This window comes from Carassius gibelio, chromosome B10 (assembly GCF_023724105.1).
Source record: "Carassius gibelio isolate Cgi1373 ecotype wild population from Czech Republic chromosome B10, carGib1.2-hapl.c, whole genome shotgun sequence".
Classification (NCBI taxonomy): Eukaryota; Metazoa; Chordata; class Actinopteri; order Cypriniformes; family Cyprinidae; genus Carassius; species Carassius gibelio.
In genome coordinates, this window is record NC_068405.1 from 25598281 (window position 1) to 25618698 (window position 20418).

Here is a 20418-nt window from a genome sequence, read left to right on the forward strand (position 1 = left end):
AATGTTTTCCTCTTTTTTTGTTTATTTCAGGCAAATATTAAGGGAAAACAGCTGTCTTCAGACTCTACTTCAGCACCTTAAATCACACAGTCTGACGATAGTGAGCAATGCCTGTGGGACGCTGTGGAACCTTTCTGCTCGGAATGCAAAAGATCAAGAGGCATTATGGGATATGGGTGCAGTCAGCATGCTGAAGAACCTCATTCACTCCAAGCACAAGATGATAGCTATGGGAAGTGCTGCTGCTTTGAGAAACCTCATGGCGAATCGGCCTGCCAAGTATAAGGATGCCAACATCATGTCTCCTGGATCCAGTCTACCGTCCCTGCATGTAAGAAAACAGAAAGCACTTATCGAAGAACTAGATGCACAGCACCTCTCTGAAACCTTCGATAACATTGACAACCTGAGCCCGAAAGCCTCCCATCGGCCCAAGCCAAGGCATAAGCATAACGTCTACGGCGATTATGATGGTGTCTGTCGATCAGATGGCTATAACCCCAATGGAGTTGGAGTTCGATCACCTTATATGAACACCCCAGTGCTCTCAAGCCCATCATCCCGAGAGAACAGAGGAAATGGAGAAAGCGTCCGAGCTGAGAGGGACCGAAGTCAAGATCGAGAGCGAAGGGGTTTCCATTCCGATGCGGAGGCTGCCAAGCGAATGGTGCAGATTCCCACGACTGCAGCTCAAATTGCGGTAGTTATGGAGGAAGTGCAGAGCATGCACTTAAGTATGGATGAGAGAACCGCAGGATCTACAACAGACCCTCATGTTGTGCAAGACGACATGATCCGACGCCAAACTGCTGTTCATGGTCACCAAAATATGTACAGCTACAGCAAAACTGACCCTTCGGGCAGACCGTGCCCAATGCCTAAAATGGAGTACAGAGCTTCTAATGACAGTCTGAATAGTGTCAACAGCACTGATGGCTATGGAAAGAGAGGTCAGATGAAACCCTCAGTGGATTCCTATTCAGAAGATGATGAAGGCAAATGCTGTGTCTACAGAAAATATCCTGCGGATCTTGCCCATAAAATACACAATGCGAATCACATGGAAGATGACAATGGAGATCTGGATACACCTATTAACTACAGTTTGAAGTATTCTGATGAACAGCTCAACTCTGGTCGACAAAGCCCGAGCCAGAATGAAAGGTGGGCAAGGCCTAAGCTCCTTGATGATGAAATGAAGCGGCCAGATCAGAAACCACCGAGATCACAAAGCCCAGGATACCCCATGTACACTGAAACCAGCAATGAAGGAGAAGATAAGCTAAAAAAGTACCAGCCCAGGTTTGTTCAACAGGACCTGCCTGGATTTAGGTCAAGGGGCTCAAATGAACAAATTGGGTCAAGTCATGGACTTAACAAAAAGATCTCTCAGACTATCTGCACTGTTGATGATTATGCCGACGACAAACCAACAAACTACAGTGAGCGTTATTCAGAAGAAGAGCAGCTGGATGAGCAAACTCCAAACTACAGTATGAAATACAGTGAGGATCATCATGTAGAACAGCCTATTGATTACAGTTTGAAGTACTCTGATGCTTCCTCCAAGAAGACCATGTTTAGTCATTCAAAGCCACCTTCCTCCCAAGGTTCTGCCAATGACCATTTAAGCCAAGCCAGTTCCTCCTCTGTGGCATCTTTAAAGAACCAGAGTAGGCAAAAGCAGCTCCATCCTTCGTCTGCTCAAAACAGAGCAGGACCAACAAGAGCAGTTCAGAAGAATCCAGCATGCAAGGCTCCCACGATAAATCAAGAAACATTACAGACATATTGTGTGGAGGACACGCCCATTTGTTTCTCACGTGGTAGCTCTTTATCATCATTGTCCTCCGAGGAAGATGAAATGGAGAGCTGCAAACGGAATGTCAACTCAGCCAATAGCTATCCAACTTTACCTATATCAGAAAAAGAATCCACTAGTAACATTGCATCAGACCAGCGCACATCTGAGAGCCAAGGGTCAGGCCATTATGTTCGCATCAAGCCTCCACGACATCACTTGGGACATGGAGATGCTTCCAGGCATCACAAAACAGTGGAATTTTCATCAGGTGCCAAGTCACCATCCAAAAGTGGTGCCCAGACACCCAAAAGTCCCCCTGAACATTATTTACAAGAGACTCCACTCATGTTCAGCAGATGCACGTCTGTCAGCTCCCTTGACAGTTTTGAGAGTCATTCCATTGCAAGTTCTGTGCAGAGTGAGCCATGCAGTGGGATGGTAAGTGGGATTATCAGTCCGAGTGATCTGCCTGATAGCCCAGGACAAACAATGCCACCAAGTCGCAGCAAGACACCACCACCTCCACCACCACGAACCACATCAGTGAAACAAAAAGTTACTGTGCCACCCCATTCTGAAAAACGTGATTTGGCTCCAAGACATGCAGTTGTAAGTGCTGCTGTACAGAAAGTGCAGGTTTTACCAGATAATGATACTCTTTTACATTTTGCCACAGAAAGCACTCCAGATGGCTTCTCTTGTGCTTCGAGTCTTAGTGCACTAAGTTTAGATGAGCCCTTTATTCAGAAAGATGTTGAGCTGAAGATAATGCCCCCAGTTCATGAGGATGACCAGTCCAATGAAACAGAGCTTGAGAAAGAAGACATTCAAGAACCCAAGGTTCAAGAGAAACCACCGTCAACAACTGAACCTAGAAAAGACATCTTGGATGATTCTGATGATGATGATGACATAGAGATTCTAGAGGCTTGTATTAATTCAGCGATGCCAACAAAATCATCAAGAAAACCGAAAAAGCAATCAGACTCAAGCACCTCTAGAATACCCCCACCCGTGGCTCGTAAGCCAAGTCAGCTCCCGGTTTATAAATTGTTGCCACCCCAAAACCGTGGACAGCAGCAGAAGAATATTCCCCTCACACACTGTGAGGACATGCCCCGGGTGTACTGTGTGGAGGGAACACCCATTAACTTTTCCACAGCAACGTCTCTCAGTGACCTCACAATTGATTCACCCCCTAATGAGTTGGTGGGTATTGAAAGTTCAGCTCACCTTGCAGAAACATCTGGTCAAAGACGAGACACTCTGCCAGAGGGGAAAAGTGCAGAGGCTAAAGATACAGGTTTATCACCTACCATGCAGTCTGCCCTGGCTGAGAATGAAGGGGATGATATTCTTGCAGAGTGTATCAATTCGGCAATGCCCAAAAGCAAAATACACAAGCCATTTAGAGTGCAGAAGATGCCTGAACAGGCCCAGCATCCATCTACCCCCACTGGCAACCTAGTTCAGCAAGACTTGGAAAAGAAAAAGCCAACTTCTCCTGTAAAACCTATGCCACAAAGCAGTGAGTACAGAGCAAGGATGCTCAAACGGCCAGAGGCTCCTAATAGCTTGCCAGAAGCAGCATCATATCCAGATAAAAACAAAGAAACAGAAAAGCAAGAGCCCAAAATCGTCACAAGAGAGTTTGCTGATAAGCCTGCTAATCCCGAGGTGAGAACACGTCCTGGGTTTGCCTTTGATTCTCCGCATCATTATACACCAATTGAGGGCACACCTTATTGCTTCTCTCGCAATGATTCACTGAGTTCACTTGACTTTGAGGATGATGATCTTGACTTGTCTAAAGAAAAAGCTGAACTGCGAAAAGATAAAGAGCAAAGAAAAGTTCCCCCTTTGAAGTGCAGTGTAGAACAACCAGTAAACACCAATAGAGTAGCAGCATTTCAGACAGCTCCAATAAAACCCCTTCAAAAACCAGGTTTTCCACAAGCACCCAAAGAAAATACAGCTGCAGTGTGCGATGAAAAGCAGAAGTTTTCCATTGAAGACACACCTGTATGTTTTTCAAGAAACTCATCCCTTAGCTCATTAAGTGACATTGACCAAGAAAACAACAACAAAGATTGCTCACACAAAGATGATGCAACTCAGATTGAAGTGCCCAGGCCACAAGCTTCTGGTTATGCACCAAAGGCCTTTCATGTTGAGGACACACCTGTTTGCTTCTCTAGAAATAGCTCCCTTAGCTCTCTCAGTATTGATTCTGAAGATGACCTTCTCCAAGAATGCATCAGTTCTGCGATGCCAAAGAAAAAGAAACAGCCACCAAGAAGTAAGACTGAAGAAACTGGGGTTAAGGAAGAAAAGAGCATATTGGCTGATGGTATTTTAGCAGAGGAACCAGATCTTATATTAGACCTCACAGACACACATAGCCCTGTTTCAGAGCAAGCCTTATCACCAGACTCTGAATCATTTGATTGGAAAGCCATTCAAGAGGGTGCCAATTCTATAGTTAGCAGTCTTCATCAGGCTGCAGCGAGTCTCTCAAGACAAGGTTCCTCTGATTCAGACTCTATTCTGTCTCTCAAATCAGGCATTTCCATTGGATCCCCCTTCCATCTTTCTTTAAATCAGGAGGACAATAAGCCTGCTACGAATAAAGGGCCAAGAATACTAAAACCTGGTGAGAAAAGCACTTTAGAGTCCAAAAAGAAAGAGGAAGAAACTAAGAGCCTGAAAGGAGGAAAGAAAGTATATAAAAGTCTAATAACAGGAAAGCCTCGACCCAGTCTTGAAAGCATGTCCTCTCAGCACAGACAAGCTCAAGCTCCTGTGATCTCCAGAGGGAGGACAATGATTCATGTACCTGGTGTGAGAAGCAGCTCTCCTAGCACCAGTCCAGTACCGAAAAAGCCCCCTCCACGTGGCCAAATGTCAAAACCACCATCCCAAGCACCTGGTCCTGGAAACTCTCCAAGAACCATGAAAATCCCAGCAAGTTCTGAACCTAGTCCTGCCAGGGATGCAGCATCTCAAGGAGGGTCAAGTAAAGGTTCCTCTCGATCTGGGTCTAGAGACTCCACACCTTCTAGACCAGTTCAGCAATCTCTAACAAGGCCCATGCAGTCACCTGGCCGTGCTTCAGTTTCACCTGGTAGGAGTGGTTTGAGCCCATCTAACAAATTATCTCAGCTGCCTCGCACTGCCTCCCCCAGTTCCGCTTCAACAAAATCTTCAGGATCTGGACGCATGACTTACACTTCTCCAGGGAGGCAACTGGGCCAGCAGACACCAACAAAGCAGAGTGGCTTGCATAGAAGTGCCAGTGGAATTCCTAGAAGTGAATCTGCCTCAAAAAGTCTAAGCCAGTGCGGAGCCTCAGGTCCTCCAAAGAAGGCAGAGTTGTCCAGAATGTCATCTACCAAATCAAGTGGGAGTGAGTCTGACCGGTCCGAGAAGCCTGGACTTGTTCGTCAGTCAACATTTATCAAAGAAGCTCCTAGTCCAACACTAAAAAGGAAATTAGAGGAGTCTGCATCTTTCGAGTCCCTGTCCCCTTCGTCTACAAGCCAGTCACAGACTCCAGTATCTAGTCCATCCTTAACGGATATGTCACTTAGTCTTCCCTGCCAGGGAAATGGTTGGAGAAAGTCTCCTCATGGTCAGAACACTGCAGAGAATGGTGATTCTAAGTCACTCCGAAGGCATGACATCTCCCGATCCCATTCAGAAAGCCCTTCCAGGCTCCCAATAAACAGGACGGGGACATGGAAAAGGGAGCACAGCAAACATTCATCATCTCTCCCAAGAGTAGGCACTTGGAAAAGAACCGGCAGCAGCTCTTCCATTCTTTCTGCTTCATCTGAGTCCAGTGAAAAGGGTAGAAGCGAGGATGAACGGCAACCTGCTAATCCACCTCAAAAATCAGGCAAAGAGGGGGGGCTGGAGCGCAAAGGAACATGGAGGAAAATGAAAGAGAGCGAAAGCTCATATGCACCTTCTATGACTTTAGACTTACCAGATCCAACTGGTGATGCTGCTCATTCATTGGGTGCTGCTATGTCCAAGAAAGAAGATGTCTGGGTGAGAATCGAAGACTGTCCCATAAACAATCCAAGGTCTAGTAAATCACCCACAGCAAACACACCTCCTGTTATCGACAGTCAGTCAAGCAAAGGGCTACCTTGTGACAGGGACTCAAGTGAACCAAACTCAAAACAGCCACTAGCAAGTGAGAATACAGCTATAGGCCACCTGGGTTCAGAAACAAATCTGAATTTACTCAGAAGTAGCGAGTCTCTTGATAAAAAAGTTGTCGATATTAAGCCTGCTCCAAGTAACCCAAACACTGGCACAGAGGTTCATGAATTCCCAGTTGCTGAACGCACACCGTTTAGTTCAACTAACTCCAGCAAACACAGCTCCCCTAGTGGTGCTGTGGCTGCTAGGGTAAGTCCTTTTAATTACACACCAAGCCCCAGAAAGAGTAGTGCCGACAGCACAACTCCAAGACCATCCCAGATCCCAACACCTATTACAAGCAATGCAAAAAAAAGAGACACTAAAGGAGACACGACTGAAAGTGGGTCTTACATTGTCACTTCTGTCTAAGTTTGGACTTGCTCATAAACCTTTATGGCGAAAGCCAGAAAACACTTATTACAGACTCTGGCCTTGTTTATAATTTGCTTTATTGTGTTTTTGTGGAGAAACCTCTGTGGAGGCCACTTTCTTAGAACTTATTGTTGTTTCAGCATCTATTAAGAAACGTATTCTTGCTGGTTGATTGCTGTTTAAGCTAATGTTGGTTTCAAATCCAGAGAAGCAGCAGTAGGGAGGGCGGAGATATTTGACAATTTGTACTGTACAGATTTATGTATATATTTAATTTAACCACACATCAGATACCTGTATTTACCTTGACTTGATAAGAATATTGACTAATGGTGGACTATTTGGGATGCTGTTCAAGTTCTGGTGGAATTCAATACTAATGCAGTTTTTTTTTAACTGTTAACCTGTATTAATTAAAATGTTAAACTCATTCTTACTGTTGCATATTGTATGTTACATAATGAATTTTCTCCTTGCATGAACCGATTCAGTGGTATAGTATTTCCTATAAAGATAAACATTTCTGTGGACATATGACCTGTACTGATAGCTGTAGTGTAATATATTACACTTTTGTGTGTGTGCTTTCGAAAAAGCAAGGAATAATCCTCGAAACTGATGAATGATGTTGACGGTTGACATAGATTATATATATATATAAAAACATAGTTCCATTGCTCTGCTGTTGTGTATAGTTGTTGCCAGATGAGGCAGGTGTCTTTTCAATGAAACAATAGACTTGGAAGGACTGAAGTAATGTTTGATAATTAAATTATTCCTGTAGGTTTTGGTGTTGGTACCTTTTTAAAAGATCATTTGCTTCCCCTTTTATTTAGTACTTAAGCACATAATTCAATTCGACTGTTTTGCCAAAACCATGGTGTAAATAATCACATTTTATTTCAAAAGTGGTCAAATCAATGTTGACAAAATATTTCCAATAAAAAAATATAAAATTTTCTCAAATTGTATTTTTTTTTTTTTTGGCAGTATGACCTGATTGTTTATTATAGACCTCTTATGAAATGTATGCATCTGTTAATCTGGAAAAAGACAACTGTTTTAAGCAACAACAAAAAAAAAGTTATCCCAATTGTGATCTCACAATTTTGTGGGCTTCTTTTTTTTTCAGGAAGAAGATAAAAAACGAAAGAATTTTAAAATCCTTGGTCATTTAATGTGTACCAATTACTCATCCAATTTAGTAAGGTAAATATTTAAATTCCTTCATGATTCACATGCAGCCAGCTCTTAGGAATGCAGTACTAGCCAAAAGTCCAGACTGTTATCGCCCATTTTTTTTGTAAATACACGTAGACACATTAAGATGCCACTGCCATATATAGTGCATGGAGTAAACAGTTCATTCGAGGGCTGTTTGGTGGTTGCAGCCTTTTTCACAGAAACGATAAGCAGTCAAACAAGCACTGGTCATGTTACTTCTGCATCAAGTTGTGAATATGGTCTCACCGAATGTGAGAGATTAAATGAACAAAAGTTTTCCCAGAACTCCTTCTGTTTGCTTCAAGAACAGCATTCTAGACTCAATACTGAAATTATAGTTTGCTCAAAAGGAAATTTACTTTGAGCAAACACCCTTTGTAGTGGTTTCATCAAATCAGCAGGACTTCCTCCCATTTCCTGTGGTTTTGCCTTAAAGTGGCAAGAGGGGCAAGTTTCGCCTGTTTGTACAGAGCAGTTGGTGAGGTGAGTACTAGACATTTATATTGGATCTGTGAAACTCGAGTGCGATTCAAACTATGTGGACATTTACTTTAGTGATTGCTTAATAGATACAGTACATTTAAATATTGAAAATTTGATTGAATTTTTTTATTTAAAGGACCGACAGAGCACTATGGACAGCAGCAACTCGAGCAAAATGAACCAGACCATTTCGGATGATTACATCAATGAACCCTCAAGTGGACATAATTGTCTGTGGTGTTTTAATGACAGTGAGACAGCCCCTGTGTCTTCAGAAGTAAAAGAGTCCATAAGGATACTTTCTCTGGTCATCTACTGCCTGACGTTCCTCCTCGGAGTTCCCGGAAACATGTTTGTTGTGTACATCGCTGGATTGAAGATGAAGAGGACGGTTAATACAATATGGTTTCTCAATCTAGCGACTGCAGACCTCCTGTGCTGCCTTTCTATACCCTTCAGTGTGGCGCAGATTGTCCTTGACCATCACTGGCCGTATGGATTAGTCATGTGCAAGATTCTCCCCTTCATTATAGTCATCACCATGTTTACCAGCGTTTTCACCTTGAACTTGATTAGTCTGGATCGGTTTGTTCAGGTGATCACGCCGGTTTGGGCTCAAAATCATCGTAATTTGTTGATTGCGCGACTGTCCTGTGTCGCGGCCTGGGTCTTGGCTTTGTTGCTCAGCTTTCCTTTTATGTTATCAAGGCAAATTTTCATTAATGAGGAGTTTAACGTCACACTTTGCACTTTTCATGCTGATGATGAAGGTGATTCAAACCGTGCAACATCTGGAAGGTTAACCATCATCAGATTTGTGTTTGGTTTTTTGGTTCCTCTCATATGCATCACAACATGTTACGGATTCATCGCACACAAGTTAGGCAGGAGTCATTTTCACTCTGGACGAGCGTTTCGCATCATGTTTGCTGTAATCGTGGCCTTTTTTCTGTGCTGGTTGCCATATCACATAGTAGATTTGATAGTCATGTACGGAGAGAAATCCAGTTCCTCTGTGGCTTCCGTAGTGGATTCTCTAGCCGTTTCTTTGGCGTATTTCAACAGCTGTCTGAACCCCATTCTGTATGTTTTCATGGGGCAGGATTTCAAAAGTAAGGTTAAACTTTCTCTAAGACATGTTTTTGAAAGAGTTTTCTCTGAGGAGGGGATACAAGCGTCATGATCCACACAGTCACAACACACACACTCAGTGTAGAGAAGATATCAGCTCATTTATACAGAGTTCAGGTCATTTTTCTATGCCAAACCTTTCTATGTACTTTAAAACAAGACTTGTTCCACTTGCATCCCCCCCCCCCTTTTTTTTTGCATTATCATCAGAGTAATTTTCTAGACCAAATACTCCTGTGAACTATCTTGACATCAATATTTATTTGAAACTGAAACTTAAAATATGCAAAACAGCTTACTTTAGCACTGTTAGGAAGTGTCCGTTATGGTTTCTTTTTTGTCAGGAAATTAGGAAATTCATGAAGTGCATCTAAAATGATCTGTTCAAAAACTTCTGCAATAAAACATACAGATGATATTACGTACATACGTTTTATGTTACAATAAGTTACAATAAGTCATTGCTTTACATTCAGTAATGCTCCATTTTTGTTTGAATTAGCAGGGTTTTTGTGAACTAGTTCATGACAAAGCGATTTCTCGTGTACCAAAAGGTCGAAAGCAGTTTGTAATTCTGATGCTATTTTTAGGCAGATGCTGTAAGCTTTGAGGAAGTCAATGTTGTGTCTTTTGATGGGATGAAGTCTACAGGCTGAACGCTCAATGTAATTAATAATACATGTACATAAATACACTCTCTTGAATACAATAGACTACATACTGCTAAGAATAGTTACTAATGCTGTACTGTTACTGTGTGTGATGTCGTTTCAGATTTTCATATTTTACTGATGACATTGTCTTCGATCATTTTATAGTTTCGCAATAACATTGTTTTCACTTTACTGTTGTTTATGATCATTAAAAATTCAAAATGGCACTTCATTTTTGACAAAAAATTTTAGTATTATATTTGATCTTTATGGAACACATGATTTTGATTTTGATTTTGTGGTGTCATTCTTTAGACAAATATTTAACCAGGCCAAACTCTAGGCCATAATTGATCGTTGTCTCTGTCAAATGTTTAATTATCCTATACAGCCTTTCAAATGTCTCTCACATCACTCCACGCTTTTTCTTCTCACAAAATAAAACCGTTATTTAAACCCAAATCATATGTTATTTCATTTAAGTTAGTTAGTTTATTTGCATTAGCTTTGTAATTGTCCTGGTTACCCTTTTGGTGAAATTGACTTTGTCTCTCAGTTCTTAAAATAAAATGCCTACTTTACTTTAATGTCTGTTGTATTAATAGTAGTTTCCTTTTATAATCAGGTAAGTGAAGTAGGCTACAAATTGAGCTTAAATGATCCTTATGAAAGATAACCATGGTTAAACATGGTTTTGTAGTAAAACCATGGTTATTTTTCGTAAGGGCAGTACAGGTTTTCTGAATAAAAACAAGTTTATTCAAGTGTACTATTATTAGTATATTTCTTTCAAACTAAAAATATTAAAGTATTCTTTTAGTTTATTTTTTATGTACTTCTCAGAAATGGGCTTTATGTATTCCTCAGAAATATACTTGACCTTTTTTTTTTTTTTTTTTTGTTATTGTTTGCCCATATAATCACATAGCATCAATAATATCAATTTGTGTATTCATGTTACAGTATGTACAGTCTTACAACATAGGAGATAAAACATTAAACAAAAAGTTATATATAACCAAAAACATTTCTTCGTGCACGTTAAGAGAGCTCTTTTATATAATCCCATAGAACAGACCAAATTGACCAGAATTTGTCAGACTTTTGATGTTTATCATAGGTAAGTTTTTCAAGTGGTAACCATGAATAAATCTGAGATATCCACATTTTGAAAGATGGGGCTTGTGGTGCAGACCAGAGTAACAAAATACATTTTTTAGCAAGATATACCAGGATGATAAATAACTGTATTGCATTTGTGTTAAACAAACTGTCTACATTGAGATTCAACAAGTACAAAGCTGGGGTCATTTCAAAATTTAACTTGAGAAGATCTTTCATTACCTTATGTATTTTCTTCCAAAATGGCAAAATTTTGTCACAGTCCCAAAAACAATGAATAAAAGTACCTTTATCTTTTTTACATTTGAAACACAGGCCAGTGGCATTAATAAACATTTTCTTAATGCGTGTCGGTGTAAGATATATCCGGTTAAAGAATTTAAAATTAAGCTCGTGGATCCCAAGAGAGGTACATTTCGGGTATATGTTGTCACGTACGATAGCCCAGTCATTCTCTTCAATGATTTGCCCAATATCTTTCTCCCAGACACCCTTAAGTCCCAACCATGTAGAGGAACAATTATTAGACAATATGTCATATATTCTTGATACTAATCCCTTTAAACAAGTTGGATTCATTAAAAGGTCTTCAATATCTGTTATTTTGATTCTCAATTCTTCTTTATCTATCTTTGGCTTTAAAAAGTGTCGCAATTGTAGATATTTATAAAAATTGGACTTCGGAACATTATACTGATCTACGATCTGCTGAAAAGACTTCAGGGTGCCTTCTGAAAATAAACAAGATATTTGAGAAATCCCCAGATTCAGCCATGTTGAGAGACCAATATTCTGTAACATTAAAGGCATATCAGGGTTAAAAGAAAGTGGGGAGGACAAAGAAAGAGAAGTAGAAATTCCTAAATATATCTTTACATCTCTCCAAGTTCGAAGAGTGTTTAATATAGTGAAATGTTCTGAAATGTTTTTGAGCTTTGTATAATTCCTAATAAATGGCAAAACTTTATTGGTAAAGGGGCGCAAGCTATTTCTTCCATTGTATACCAAATAGAACTGGTTCTCTCACTACACCAACTGATTATATTTTTAATTTGGGCTGCCCAATAATAATACTGAAGATTTGGCAGATCTATTCCACCCTTATCTTTTGGTTTCATTAATTTAGAAATTTTAATACGTGGTCTTTTGTTGTTCCAAATAAACTTCGAGATGTGTTTATTAAGATCTTTAAAAAATGAATTTGTTAAGTAGCTAGGAATGGATTGGAATATATATAGGAGCTTGGGAAGTACATTCATTTTTATTACATTTATTCTTCCTAGAAACGAGATTGGGAGTGAGCACCATGTTTTTAAGTTAAGCTTGAGTTTTTCTATAAGAGGTGTATAGTTGTTGTTTATGAGGTCATTAAGTGAAGCTGTGACAAAAATGCCTAGATATAAAGCCCGTTTCTGATAATTGGAAAGGAGAAATTAGTTTTAAGTTTTGTAAGGAAGGGACATTTAAAGGTAAAGCAATAGATTTGGAAAAATGTATTAACCAGAGAAACTACTGTAATAAGAAATAGATTCCAGCAAAGCTGGTATAGATTGCTCCGGCTTGGATATGAATATAAGCACATCATCAGCATAAAGTAATGCTCGATGATCTTCTTTGCCCACTATAATGCCATGGAAACTTCTGCTCTGTCTAATAAGTTCTGCTAAAGGTTCGATCACAAAGGCGAAAAGCAGAGGTGAAAGAGGGCAACCTTGCCTCGTGCCCCTACCTATGCGGAACGGAGTCGAAGTGATACCATTTGCCATTACTGTTGCCTTAGGATCGGTATAAAGCAACTGAATCCATTTAATAAAATTATTCCCTAGTTTAAATTTTTCAAGGGTGGCAAACAGGAAGTCCCACTCGACTCTATCAAAAGCTTTTTCAGCATCGAGGGAGAGAACGAGTGCAGGTTGTCCGTCACGCTGGACAAAATTTATAACATTTAAAAGTCTACGTACGTTATCTGTGCCATAACGTGATTTTACAAAACCTGTTTGGTCTGGCTTAATTAACTTGGGAAGTATACTCTCTAGTCTACATGCCAGAACTTTTGCCAGGATTTTAGAGTCTGTATTTAGTAGACTTATTGGCCTATATGATGCACAGTCTTGTGGGTCTTTATCTTTTTTAAGTAATACACAAATATTTGCAGTTTTCCATGTTTGAGGTATTATGCCTTGATCTTAACTAGCTTGCAAACTGGTAGAAAAATGCTAGAGAGCTCGGGCCAGAATGATTTATAAAATTCCGGGGAAAATCCGTCGGGTCCGGGGGATTTGTTAGATGGCATTGATTGTATTGCAGCTAGGACCTCTTCTGGTGTTATAGGCGAATTAAGATAGTCTCTGTCTTCATCTGAAATGGTTGGTAGAGAAATGTTACTGAAAAAGGTTTGAAGTTCTTCTTGTGAGGCATTTATTTGTGAACTATACAGTGATTCGTAATAGGATCGAAATGAATTATTAATAAGTACAGGATCATATGTGGTGACACCGTTTGGCATTTTTAGAGACTTAATTGCCCTCTCAGATTGTTCTTTTTTAATCTGGTATGCTAACAATCTACCCGATTTGTTTCCATGTTCATAATAATTCTGTTTAGAAAGGAACAATAACTTTTTAATATGATTGGTGTGGTCAAGATTCAATTTGGCCCTAGCATGGCATAAAGCAGACCAATTAGATTGAGTCGGGTTTGAGCTATGTTGGAGTTCTAGTCTTTTAACCTCCTTTTCTAAATCTTGCCGTATAGATAAAAGGGCTTTCTTGTGTGCAGCAGTATAAGAAATAATATATCCGCGTATTATAGCTTTAGCTGCATCCCACATTATTGTAGGAGAGACAGGTGAGTTTTTGTTATATAACCAGTAATTTTGTATTGAGTCTCTTATAACATTGTAAAATTTAGGGTCCGAAAGCAAGGAACAGTTAAATTTCCATGTATTATTTCTCTTTAGTGGGGCTTCTAATTTGATATCTATTTGAACAGGAGCATGATCTGAAATAGTGATTGAACCGATTTGACTAAGAGTTGCAAGATTAAAACAGTTCTTTGGGATAAAAATACTATCAATTCTTGAGTATGAGCCATGGGGACTAGATAAGAATGTATAGTCTCTAGTGGTAGGGTTAATTTCTCTCCAACTATCAATTAGGCCAGTCTCTTTACATAATTTTTCGAGTACTAAAGAAGATTTAGAATTGCCTAAAGATCCCGACGAAGATCTGTCTTGTCTTTCATCTATCACACAGTTGAAGTCTCCAGCACAAATTCCTAAACCTTTACAGTGTTCATTGAATAACAAAATTATTTTGGACATGAATTTGGGAGAATCTTCATTAGGTGCGTAAACACTCATCATTGTAATGTGCTGGCCAAATATAAGACCAGTGACCAAAATAAATCTACCATCAGGATCTCTGACTTGATTTTGCAAAATAAATGGCCAATACTTATTAATTAGAATTATTGTACCTCTCTTCCTAGGGTTAGCTATGCATGAAGAATAATACACTTGACCCACCCAGTCTCGTTTCAATTTTAAATGCTCGCTGTCTGATAGATGAGTTTCTTGCAGCATAGCGACTGTAACTTTTTCCTTTTTTAAAAAGGTCAGTATTTTTTTTCTTTTCATCACATGAATGAATTTTTTTTTATTCTACTGATAATTGATTTTCAGTTATTTGTGCTATGTTACTTCTAAATATTTTTCCTTATATGAACTGTATTTTGCTCATTTCAGCAAACCAAAAGAAGCAAGACTGCAAACTTTCCAGTACTCCTGTGTACTGATAATCCGGATTCCACCCAGTCCCAGGAGGTTCGTCTGTTTTATCCTTCTTCACTAAAATGTCTTAAAATTGCTTGGTTATTGACCAGTAATGCTAGGAGATTGTAGATATAAAATAGAAATTTTGCTATTTACTACGTTTTTCTAATTATATTAAACCTGGAAAATATTGGAGAAGATCCATTAAGTTTTCAGGAGCACATTATCGTGGTAAATGCCGAACCGATTAAAATGATTCGGGAACCCGCTCCGAACTCCCGAAATGACTCAAATGATTCGCGATACCGCTCCGAACTCCCGAACTGATTCAAATGATTCGCGATCCCCAAACTGACTCAAATGATTCGCGATCCCGCTCCGCACTCCCGAAATGACTCAAAAGATTCGCGATCCCGTTGTGAACTCCCGAACTGACTCAAATGATTCGCGAACCCTCTACGAACTCCCGATCTGATTCAAATGTTTTGCGACCCCCCTCCGAACTCCCGAACTGACTCAAATGATTCGCGAACCCGCTCCGAACTCTCGAATTGATTCAAATGATCCGCGGTTCAAATGACATGCGTTATGGTCTATACAAACACAAAGAAAAACAGAAAGTAATTTTTAAAGACTATGACCAGCACAAACTGAATTTTGTATATCACAAGGATTTCTGAAATAAATAACAAAACACCTGAATAATATATTCATAAAAACTAAAGTGGCTTTTGCATCATAAAAGCTGTTGTGTTGAGCCCTTAAGAATGTTCCTTTCACAGCTTAAGTATGAAAACTATCAACAATGGACAACATAACACAAAACATTTTGAAATAAATAAATGAAAGCAATCTGAATTATTCAGAATCAATTTCGAGAAACATACATACATAGACATACATATACATATGTATGTATGTGTGTGTGTGTGTGTGTATATATATATATATATATATATATATATATATATAGAAATGCTGTTTGAAAATGAAATCTATGTTTTCATGATAAGGAGCTGACTCAAATGATTCGCGATCCCGCTCCGAACTCCCGAAATAACTCAAATGATTCACGATCCCCAAACTGACTCAAATGATTTGCGAACCCGCTCCAAACTCTCAAATTGATTAAAATGATCCGCGATTCAAATTATATGCGTTATGGTCTATACAAACACAAAGTAAAACAGAAAGTAATTTTTAAACACCATTTTGTTTAAGTCAGACCAGCACAAACTGAATACTGAATATCACAAGGATTGCTGAAATAAATAACAAAACACCTGAATAATATATTCATGAAAACTAAAGTGGCTTCTGCAGCATAAAAGCTGTTGTGTTGAGACCTTAAAAATGTTCCTTTCACAGCTTAAGTATGAAAACTATGAACAATGGACAACATAACACACAACATTTTGAAATAAGTAAATGAAAGCAATGTGAATTATTCAGAATCAGTTTCGAAAAACACACACACACACACACACACACATATATATATATATATATATATATATATATATATATATATATATATATATATATACTGTTTAAAAATGATATATGTTATCATGCTGAGGAGCTGACTGAAAGCCGGCGACTCCACAGTAGAGACAGGCTGCATGTTTTCAACAATGTTTCACCTGTATGAGAAAAACATACAGAGAATCACTTAAGACACTTTGCTGTAGACCCATTCCACATAATAATATTAATAAAAACTGTATGTTAACACGTAGGAGCTAGCTGCATGAATCCGTGAGTAGGCTACAGTTTACAAATCCATGATGGTCTGACGGAAATACTGTTGTGGTAAGTCAGAGAAATATATATTTTTAAGTAATTTACTTTTAAACCAATTAGTAATTAAGTTGTCAATGTTTCTTCAGCGGATTTACACTAAAACACGAAAGAGCCTGAACCGCGACAGTGTCACAAGTTGCCTTATATTGGTAAGTTTTGTTGTGCTTGTTGCAAACTGTTACATTTTGTTTTTTCTGATCCTAAGCTTAGTTTTTAACTGCAGATAGTGCTCTAAGATAGTTTTTGACCGCAAACTCAAATGGTAATGAAGAACAGCCCAACAGAACAGAACAGAACAGCCATACAATCTGCAGTATGAGACATACGGATAAATCAAGTTTTTGATTATTCTTGACATCCATGAATAAAAGTCATGTGGGTTTGGAACAACAAAGGTAAACAAGTAAATGATGAAAGATTTTTTTGGGTGGTGAATGCTTTAATTCTACTGATAATTGATTTTCAGTTACTTCTAAATATTTTTCCTTATATGAACTGTCTTTTGCTCATTTCAGCAAACAAAAAGATGCAAGACTGCAAACTTTCCAGTACTCCTGTGTACTGATAATCCGGATTCCACCCAGTCCCAGGAGGTTTGTCTGTTTTATCCTTCTTCACTAAAATGTCTTAAAATTGCTTGGTTATTGACCAGTAATGCTAGGAGATTGTAGATATACAATAGGAATTTTGTTATTTACTACGTTTTTCAGATTATATTAAACCTGGCAAATATTGGAGAAGATCGATTTAGTTTTCAGGAGCACATTATTGTGATAAATGCCGAACTGATTAAAATGATTCGCGATCCCGCTCCGAACTCCCGAAATGACTCAAATGATTCGCGAACCCGCTCCGAACTCCCGAAGTGATTCAAATGATTCTCGATCCCCAAACTGACTCAAATGATTCGCGACCCTGCTCCGAACTCCCGAAATGACTCAAATGATTCGCGAACCCGCTGTGAACTCCCGAACTGACTCAAATGATTCGCGATCCCTCTACGAACTCCCGAACGGATTCAAATGATTCGCGATCCCGGTCCTAACTCCCGAACTGACTCAAATGATTTGCGAACCCGCTTCGAACTCTCGAATTGATTCAAATGATCCGCGATTCAAATGATATGTGTTATGGTCTATACAAACACAAAGTAAAACAGAAAGTAATTTTTAAACACTATAGTGAATAAATGCTGTTCTTTAAAAAAAAATAATACTTCGAAGAATCCTTAAAAAAGTATCGCAGATTCCAAAATAATATTTGGTAGCACAACTATTAATAGTTCTAATAATAAATCATCATATTTTCATGATTTCTTAAGATCATGTGACACTGAAGACTGGAGGAATGATGCTGAAAATACAGCTGCACATCACAGAAATAAATTATATTTTAAAGGATATTAAAATATAAACCATTATTTTATAAATTTTATTTTGATAATTTTGAATTATTACTGAAATACAACCTTTTTTGTTTCAAACAGTTCATTGAACAATAATAAATAAGTACCTGAAGCTGACAATGAAGTAAATGTATAATAATTAGCAAAGATGATAAATCTAGCGCTGTAAAGGCACGTGTGAGGGCCGGAGACGCGCCCCGGAGCCTCAGACGTGAGTGAGGACCAAACACAGCAGAACAGTAGGAAACTTCACTCCTCTTATTATTTCTCTTTTACTATAGCGATTTATTTTTAGATACGTTATCTGAGTCTTTCATAGAGTTGTAGAGTTATTATAGAAATAGAGTTATTTTTTACATTCTTTGGTCGAATTTTTCAGGTCGGGACTTCGGAGCCTATTTGCGACTCGGTTGATTCAGATCGGCACTTCGGAGCAAATTCATTTTAATTACGTAAATGTTTTAATCATTATAAAAGTTTTAAAATTGCTTGTTTTATTTTTGTTATAATTTTTCTTTATGATTATTTTACTTTCTTTTATGTAAAGCACTTTGAATTACCATTGTGTTTGAAATATAAATAAACTTGCCTTGCCTAGTGTGTTAGTGGGCTTATATATATATATATATATATATATACATAAACACACACACATACACACACTACCGGTCAGAGTTTGGGATCATAATGATTTTTAATGTTTTTTTACAGGAATTTATTTTACCCATCAAGACAGCATTTATTTTTTCAAAAATACTGGAAAACATGTAATATTGTGAAATGTTAATAATAACGTTTTTCTATTTTAATGTACATGAAGGTGTAATTTATTCATGTGATGTGCAGCTTTATTTTCAGCATCTTTCCTCCAGTCTCCAGTGTCACATGATCTTCAGAAATCAGAATAATATGATGATTTATTGTTAGAATTATCAACAGTTTTGCTGATAAATATTATTTTGGAATCTGTGATACGTTTTTCAGGATTCTTTGATGAATAGAAAGTTAAAAAGAAGAAGAGCAAAGGATATTAAAATATAAACCATTATTTTATAAATTTTATTTTGATCATTTTGAATTATTACTGAAATACAATTGTTTCAAACAGTTCATTGAACAATAATAAATGAAGTACCTGAAGCTGACAATGAAGTAAATGTATAATAATTAGCAAAGATGATTAATTTAGCGCTGTAAACGCGCGTGTGAAGGGCGGAGACGCGCCGCTGAGCGTCAGACGCGAGTGAGGACCAAACACAGCAGAACAGTAGGAAACTTCACTCCTCTTATTATTTCTCTTTTACTATAGTGATTTATTTTTAGATACGTGATCTGAGTCTTTCATAGAGCTGTAGAGTTATTAGAGAAATAGTTATTTTTTACATTCTTTGGTCGAAGTTTTCAGATCGGGACCTTGGAGCCTGTTCGCGACTCGGTTGATTCAGATCGGCACTTCGGAGCATGTTCGCGACTCGGTTGCTTCAGATCGGCACTTCGGAGCATGTTCGCGACCCGGTTGATTCAGATCGGCACTTCGGAGCATGTTCATGACTCGGTTGATTTCAGATCTGGACTTCGGAGCATGTTCGCACCCTCGATTGATTCAGATCGGCACTTCGAAACCTGTTCGCGACTCGGTGGATTCAGATCGGCACTTCGAAACCTGTTCGCACCCTCGATTGATTCAGATCGGCACTCCGGAGCATGTTCACGACTCGGTTGATTCAGATCGGCACTTCGGAGCCTGTTCGCGACTCGGTTGATTCAGATCGGCACTTCGGAGCAAATTCATTTTAATTAAGTAAATGTTTTTATCATGATAAAAGTTTTAAAATTGCTTGTTTTATTTTTGTTATAATTTTTCTTTATGATTATTTTACTTTCTTTTATGTAAAGCACTTTGAATTACCATTGTGTTTGAAATATAAATAAACTTGCCTTGCCTAGTGTGTTAGTGGGCTTATAAATATATATATAAACACACACACATACACACACTACCGGTCAGAGTTTGGGATCAGAATGATTTTTAATGTTTTTTTACAGGAATTTATTTTACTCATCAAGACAGCATTTATTTTTTCAAAAATACTGGAAAACACGTAATATTGTGAAATATTATTAACATTTTTTATTTTAATATACATGAAGGTGTAATTTATTCATGTGATGTGCAGCTTTATTTTCAGCATCTTTCCTCCAGTCTCCAGTATCACATGATCTTCAGAAATCAGAATAATATGATGATTTATTATTAGAATTATCAACAGTTTTGCTGATAAATATTATTTTGGAATCTGTTATACTTTTTTCAGGATTCTTTGATGAATAAAAAGTTAAAAAGAAGTAGAGCAAAGGATATTAAAATATAAACCATTATCTTAAAAAAATTATTTTGATCATTTTGAATTATTACTGAAATACAACATTTTTTGTT

At 38.2% G+C, this 20418-nt stretch overlaps 2 protein-coding genes across 4 annotated transcripts in view; both read left to right on the top strand.

The window, feature by feature from the left end:
* Positions 1-7347, top strand: part of LOC127966239 (adenomatous polyposis coli protein) — a 37348-nt gene extending 30001 nt beyond the window's left edge. For all 3 annotated transcript variants that reach the window (XM_052567100.1, XM_052567101.1, XM_052567102.1), the window contains one exon: positions 31-7347. In XM_052567100.1, the coding sequence (XP_052423060.1) occupies positions 31-6385 (6355 nt within the window). In that variant the 3' untranslated portion in view covers positions 6386-7347. The remainder of the gene's footprint in view (positions 1-30) is intronic.
* A 129-nt stretch (positions 7348-7476) lies between these two features.
* LOC127966240 (C3a anaphylatoxin chemotactic receptor-like) lies at positions 7477-10471 on the top strand. The gene is made up of 2 exons (XM_052567103.1): positions 7477-8095; positions 8232-10471. The coding sequence occupies exon 2, from the start codon at positions 8247-8249 to the stop codon at positions 9276-9278; it is 1032 nt and encodes a 343-aa protein (XP_052423063.1). The 5' UTR covers positions 7477-8095; positions 8232-8246; the 3' UTR covers positions 9279-10471.
* The last annotated feature ends 9947 nt before the right edge of the window (positions 10472-20418 follow it).

Excerpts from the sequence above, each read along its gene's own strand:
- LOC127966240 (XM_052567103.1), top strand. The coding sequence starts at position 8,247 with ATGGACAGCAGCAACTCGAGCAAAATGAACCAGACCATTTCGGATGAT.